A 7,634-nucleotide genomic window follows, 5' to 3' on the forward strand; every position below is an offset into this window, starting at 1 on the left:
ACAATCCATACATTGACATGAGTACTATGTAACTTGACGCAGTCGCAGGACTGACGCCCTGGGCTGGAATGCCTTAATGTCCCTCTAGATTCTCCCTTGGAAGCCACACTTTGTTAAATACTGGTAGTGCACTCTTGACCTGACCAGCTAGCTTATCTATTAAATAGTTATGTTTGATTTTTAGCATCACCGTATCCATGGAGAGTATTTTTGAATTTAAGTTTTGTTAAAACTTTTTTTGTTGGGGGCGGGGCCAAGCCAGCAAGCGGAGCAGACGCACGAAGGCTGAGCTCCTGCTGGATTCACCGACTTGCACCATTAACTCGCCAAAAAACGAGACATACACCTACCGGGATACCTTACCTGCATAAAGGAGGTCCCGCTGATATGCCTGACGCTTTCCACAAGCGATTCGGTGATCGGGAACCCACGATGGCTGACTGGGGCCTACACGCGACAGAGACAGGGAGAGACGGCCGCTCTCCCAGTCAACGAACCGGAGAAACGGACCTGCCAGCAACCTGTCCCCCCCCCTTGACCGGCTGGGGTTATCTCGGTCCAAGCGGACACACACGGGCACAGAACCGAAAGGAAGAGGCAAACGAGCGGAGAGACGAGGCGCGGCCCTGCAAAATGGCCGCCGCCACGTGGAATCACACCGCAGAGAGGCCCGACCTCATGGCCAGGCTAGATGCCATAATAGCTAAGTTCTTGGAGAAGATGACGGCTAAAGAGCGAAAAGCGGAGGCTCACAATAAGGCCACACGCTCACCCAAGGTATTACCGACACACTCCTTAAGCAGGCGCACACTCCCTCCCCCAGATAAAGTAAGCAATGGGCGCGGACGAAGCTCCCGACGGGCCCACAAACCCAAACGACTGACCTTGCCGCTGACGTAAATGAGAACTATGCTCGGACATAAAAACCACAGACCGCGCATCCGACACCGCTGGCATGGATCCAAACCGACTCGGAGGGCTCCCAAACAAGAACCGCCACTAAATAAAACAAAATGGCGCACTCGAGGGGCTGGGACACGGCCGGCTCCGAGCACAACCAAGGCCTGCCAGCGCATCACCCAGAAGCAGCGACACAGAGCCGCAAACAGCACCCAGAAGGGCTACGCTCCCATACCACAGGGACACACTGAGACTCCGGCCTGCAAAACCACGAGGGGAGTAGAGAAATGGCCAAACCGCCAGAGAAATACCCCCACCACCCAAGGTACTCACGGAGGACCGGGAGGCAGCGGCGGAATCCCTCCAGCCTACTTGACCCGCGATGCCGAAACCCAGTTGGACTCTATATGTGCTTTGCTGGCACCGACGACAGGAGTAGGCTGACTCCAACTGCCATCATACGGCTAGGACAGCCACCACACCACCAAGCCCGCGCAGCCGAAGAGGACTCTGACTCACACCATCCTTATCCAGCCTCTCTAGCCAGGGCCACATTAACACATTTTAGTTTTACAACTCATACATGTTTATTACCCTAGTGAAACACCACACTTATTTTATATGCACCTGTAAGCAATGCTACACCACCACATGTACACCCAGCATATCTCATGCCATAGACGGTTCGGTACTCACATGTGACACCTGACAAACACCCTGTACATAGCCTAGCACATCTACTGAAGCATAGCTTAACCTGCAAATACAGCTCTTGAACTCCATTATAAAGTTGAACTAGTAATTATTATCGCCATCTTAAATTGTGAAACAAACCTGGCCCTAATAATATGTTTTTTCTCCTAACTGTCTACTTTTCCTAGTACGATACACTAACAGGTGCGCTGTCCATTTATATGGGATTACACTCTTATAATGCCTGCTATCGTAGCTCAGCATCTATTCATTCTTATATATATTAAGTGTAAAGCTCTGAATAAGGGAACGTTACCTACTCTCACACAAACGTTAAACCTAGCATGTTTTACGCAACGTTGAAGTTACGAGACCTAAGACCACATGGGCCTGTTCTATGTATTTAAAATTATTAGTGTTTCCTTTTTTTTGTTATTATGTTTAAGTAACTATTCCTAGTACGGGCCTGGGCATCACCTAACCTACCTACCTGCCCGCACAAGTAGTGCCATTAGCAGTAAGGGGCAGGGAAGCCCCAGTGGAATATACAAAGCAGAGGCTAGCTACTAGAATTCAGCCTGTTTACACTCAATCGACTGTACCACAGTTTACCTTGCATTACTTCTTATTTTATGTTATTCCTGCTCCCACTTGACCTAACCTTATAGCAAGACTCTGGGCCTAGGACGCGACACTAGCAAGAATTAGGGCAAATATCATTATGTCAGACACCTGAACTTGTACATGTCTGCAATCATTTCATTTTAATGTCAGTTTGCATACCCGTTCTTGTCTAATCTTCTACGCTGTATGTTGCCTGTTCACTGTTCACTGACATAGCTACTACTTCGCCTGAAACCACGCTTGTATGTTAAAAATAAAATTGTGCAGTTGTAACTTATGTTTGCTATCCTAGAACCGCCGGTACCTGCTGTTATGGCAGTTACGGCAAGTTTATAATTTCCATGCACACCAAAATAAAGAATTAAAAAAAAACAAAAAAAAAAACTTTTTTTGTTCTCCTGTAGTCATGCTCTCCGTTGTTTACAGTCCTTTTAGACTGCTACTGCACTATTGTGGAAGTCTGCATTACTTTTTATTGTATATCATGCCTTTTACATCAATCATTTAAGAAAAAGAAAAAAGATATGAGACTGTTACCATGTTGCCTGTTGCTATTTGGTCTACTATAAACTCTTGGTTTATAGATCACACGGGTGTTGAAATTATGCTATAGATCTGTAGGTTAATGTTTAACTGAATTATATTGTCAAAGCTATGTAGGTATTACTGATATTGATCATTCCAGCTTAAACAGATTTTATACAAACTGTCCAATTGATTTTATTTTGGTGAGATGTAATAACTCCTTACTTTTCGTTGACTTTTTAGTCTGTGTGGAACAGATTGTTTTTCTGGAAGAGTGTAGTGGAACGTCTGCCACTTAAATTCAAACAACTCCGTATCCTGAACCCTCTCATTGTCAAGGAGACTGCACTTGATATTCTGGAATACCCACAACCAGGGAACAAGTGGATTGGTTGGGAAAAGGTAAAGCAGAGAGAGAATTAATTTTGACAAATACAGACCGGGACAGATTTACATCCTAGGTGCATCGAGGTACAGAATTTCCAGATGTCCCTCCCTCCCAAAATTATATGGTTGGAGGATGCAAAAGAGAGCATGGAAGCACGTCACTCTGTGAATAAAAAACAAAATTTAATCAATACCGTTTAAAATGTAAAAATACAATATTTTTATTGGAGGTTCCCCCTGCTGCCTTCTGTGAAATCTGGGCCTGGATGCAGTGCCTGTTAAAGAAATTAAAAATAAATAATAAAAAAAATAATTCTACCTACCCTGTTCAGCTGCCATAGCAGTACAAAACATTGTGCAACTTTTATTTATTTTGCTGGTTAATGTAAATTTGTAACAGAAATAAACAATGTAAATAGAATTTCTGCAATAGTAGACAATTTGAAGTAATTTGCCTGTGGTCATTAAAGCGCCTCTGTCACCAACCCCCTCTCCCCCCATCCAAATTGAGTATTTTATAAAGATAAAATCTTTGAGATCCACCTATTGACTGTTGAAATTTCACTGAAAATATTAGGAATTACAGATAAACACAGGTGACACCCCATGCGTTGCAAGGTTTTGTGCTCACCTAGTGTCCCAGTTCTTTTTAGTAAAACTCTAAACTCACAAACCTTAAAGGGACACTATAGTCACCAGAACAACTACAGCTTATTGAATTTGTTCTGGTGAGTAGAATTATTACCTTCAGGCTTTTTGCTGTAAACACTGTCTTTTCAGAGAAAATGCCGTGTTTACATTACAGCCTAGTGATAACTTCACTGGCCACTCCTTAGATGGCTGTTAGAGATCCTTCCTGGGTCATGGCTGCCTAAAATGCATCCAAACATTCAGTGTCTCCTCCCTCTGCATGCAGACACTGAACTTTCCTCATAGAGATTCATTGATTCAATTCATCTCTATGAGGAGATGCTGATTGGCCAGGGCTGTGTTTGAATCATGCTGGCTCTGCCCCTGATCTGCCTCTTTGTCAGTCTCATCCAATCCTATGGGGAAGCATTGTGATTGGATCAGGCCACCACTTCTGATGATGTCAGCAGACAGCTTTTTTTTCTGAGGCAAAAAGCATTCAGATCTATAGCTTCTGGCTTGAATACAGTAAGATTTTGCTATATTTATGGAGGCATAAGGGTCCCAGGGGGGCTAGATGGTGGTTTTAACACTATAGTGTCCGTAATACATGTTTGTGTTCCTGACCCTATAGTGATCCTTTAACATCTCCAAGGATTTTCAATTGAAAGGAAATTATTTTAGGGTTAATCATTAATTTTTAAATCCTTAACCCTGAAATCCAAAATTTTGTAACTCTAATCTTATTTTGTTGGCGCTTTCAAGTTGTCCGTGATTGACGCACTGCTTTTGAGCAGCAGATTTTATAGAAGTAGCCCACTTAATTTTTGCATAGTGTCTATGTGGAACGCATAATAACAAATGTCTTTTATTTTTTCACTGGAAATGCCCATGCAACATTGGCAGCCAGATTAAAAGTAGTGTATTTTTATTTATTTTTTTAAGATCTTTCTTTTTTCTTTTGTATGGTATATACCGTATTTTTAGCTCCATAAGACGCACTTTTTTTCCCCTCAAAAGTGAGGGGAAATGTCTGTGCGTCTTATGGAGCGAATATGAAGTTTTACTTACCTGTCTTGCAGCGTTGGCCGGCAGCACAGGGCGCACCGCGGTAGTGGAACTTGAATTTCATGTTCCGGTTTCCGGCGGGACTGAAAGGAAGTGTGCACAAGCTGAGTGCGCACTTCCTTTCAGTCCCGCCGGAAACCGGAACATGAAATTCAAGTTCCACTACCGCGGTGCGCCCTGTGCTGCCGGCCAACGCTACAAGACAGGTAAGTAATTATGGGACAAGGGGAGGGGGACAGTATGGGAGAGAAGAATATGGGGAGGGGGATGAAGTCTATGGGGAGGGGGGGGATGAAGTCTATGGGGAGGTGGGGGATGAAGTCTATGGGGAGGGGGGGGATGAAGTCTATGGGGAGGGGGGGATGAAGTCTATGGGGAGGGGGGGGATGAAGTCTATGGGGAGGGGGTGGGTGAAGTCTATGGGGAGGGGGTGAGTGAAGACTATGGGAGAGAGGAGAAGACTATGGGAGGGGGAGACACTATGGGACAGGGGAGAAAAAAAATATTCTGTACAAACTGTCCCATAGTAAGAAACACTATGGGACAGTTTGTTCAGAATATTTTTTTTCTGGGTTTCTTCCTCTAAAAACTAGGTGCGTCTTATGGTGAGGTGCGTCTTATGGAGCGAAAAATACGGTAAATGTGCTAGACCAGATGTTTTTGTCTTATAGGGCATCATCCTTGTAAGTGACCTGTTTCAGAAATATAAACAAATTTACTCAGGATATATACTTTTTCTTAATCAATGAAAGCATTAAAGCCTCTTTTCTTTTCTTTACATTTTCAGAACATACCTACGATCGGTGTGACCGCCATCATCCTGGCTACACATTTGTGTGATGAAGTGAGCTTTGCAGGTTTTGGTTATGATCTCAACCAACCTGATATCACCCTGCACTATTTTGATAACCTCTGCATGAATGCCATGAGCAGACAGCCAATGCACGATATTATGAAAGAGAGAGAGCTCATCCAGAGACTTGTCAAGGAAGGAGTAGTGACCGATCTTAGTGGTGGAATTCACTGTGAGTTCTGCAACAAGCACTTGGCAGACACCTGAGCGATAATCTGTGACTAAGCTTGACATTAGCCAAACACTGTGCCTTTTCCAAAGAGCAACTTTGACCATCCAAGGAGTCAGGACAATCTTAACCTATTCAGGTCCCACAGAATTTAACTTTTTCATCGTAGACATTCTCAAGTGAGATTCTATGCAAACTACAGAATTCTTCTGGATAGTTGGACATTTATTTTTGGTTTCTTGACTTTTTATGTATACATAAACATATACCTAGATTTTTGTTGAACAATCTAGTAATTCATTGAAAAAAATAAATGCAGCCAATAGCATAGAACTGCAACATTCTATTTTCTAAGGCCGGAAAACCCTACACTTATCACAAAGAGGTTTCTGGTATAATGTCATTTTGTTTAAAAATATGCCAGCCTTTGCTGTCCGCATGGACACGTGTTCTCGTCTTACAGGAGACTTGTTTTTGTCTCCTATAAGGTTTTATTTATACTGTAAGCCATGTTTGGCACTATTTACTGTATTACAGGCAGCTTATATTTTTAATGTGGGTTTGTTTTCAAACCGTTTCTTCCATCAGTGTGCAAGGCATTTGCAGACCTTGAAAAGCTGATAGTGTGCGAATACGAGTAGTTAGCATCCACAGGTTTATTCAACATTCTGTTGTTGTTTATTTTCTGTTTGTCAGCAGTTCAAATTTATCAGTTTCAAGTCAACAGTTTAATTTTTTTAACAATACTTCTAAAAAGCTAGAATGCTCAGTCAGCCCCGCAGTATGTCAGGTTTTGTATGTCGCAATGTAATTGGCATATACAGAGAGCGGTTAGAAACAGTGTAATTTTTATGACTTCTACACTTTTTTTTCAACAAAAATATTTTTGTAGTTTGTAACCCACTGCTCCTTTTTATAGCGAGCTAGAGATGATGTGCCTTAACCCTCTGTCTCAAAATAGCCTGTACGTTATTACTGTTATGCACTACTTGAATACGATATGTCATAGAAACGAGAAACGAGAGTACGAGTATTTTTCTTAATTTAACAATCATACCTAGAATGTGGATAAATGAATAATCTGGCACTGTAAAAACCAGAGACTCGCAGGCATGACAGTCATGTTGCACGTGGTTTGATTTGCTTGTTTTTGGATTTAATATATTGTTGTGATTTACATTTTGAGAAAGCCAATGTACATTCTTATGAATGACTCACATCTCATAGAGCTGTGCAGCCATTCTTTTGTAATATAATGATGTTTTATTATATTTCTTAGAGGTACCTGAGAGATGAGCCCAGCATAATTCCATAGACATGTTATGAAACACCACATTGGTTGGATTAGAAACTAACATTTAAAATGCCAAACCCTTAATTTTGGATGCATTTGGATACAAAAATATAGGATGTACAGTTTATTGAAAATCTCTTTGATTTAAGGAAATAATAAGTTGTATGAGCTTTGCTCTATTTATGTACGATCTAATTTGGGGGGAAAAGCAAAGCCAACAATTAGTAATCCAAATCAAGAAGTAAAGTTGACATTGAAAGACCACCTAGGTGGTCTTGCTCTGAAGTACAATTCATTAGCTAATAAAGGTACACAACGTGGCCCAAAGTATCTAGACACCACACATCTTTACATTCTCTCAAGACAAGTAATGACCTTATAATGGCAGTGCCCAGTGACTTTAAAAACTACACTGTCAATATAATGTCATGTTTACAGTTGCTGTGCAGCTGCACACATATTTAGGATCCATATGTACAATTTCACAGAAT

General features: G+C 42.0%; 1 protein-coding gene across 1 annotated transcript in view; it reads left to right on the plus strand.

Annotated features, from left to right (window-relative positions):
* Positions 1-6,856, plus strand: part of ST3GAL5 (ST3 beta-galactoside alpha-2,3-sialyltransferase 5) — a 66,105-nt gene extending 59,249 nt beyond the window's left edge. The window contains exons 6-7 of the mRNA XM_063457644.1: positions 2,986-3,144; positions 5,615-6,856. Of these exons, the coding sequence (XP_063313714.1) occupies positions 2,986-3,144; positions 5,615-5,887 (432 nt within the window). The 3' untranslated portion in view covers positions 5,888-6,856. The remainder of the gene's footprint in view (positions 1-2,985; positions 3,145-5,614) is intronic.
* Positions 6,857-7,634: the final 778 nt, after the last annotated feature.

Source organism: Pelobates fuscus, chromosome 6, assembly GCF_036172605.1.
Source record: "Pelobates fuscus isolate aPelFus1 chromosome 6, aPelFus1.pri, whole genome shotgun sequence".
Taxonomy (NCBI): Eukaryota; Metazoa; Chordata; class Amphibia; order Anura; family Pelobatidae; genus Pelobates; species Pelobates fuscus.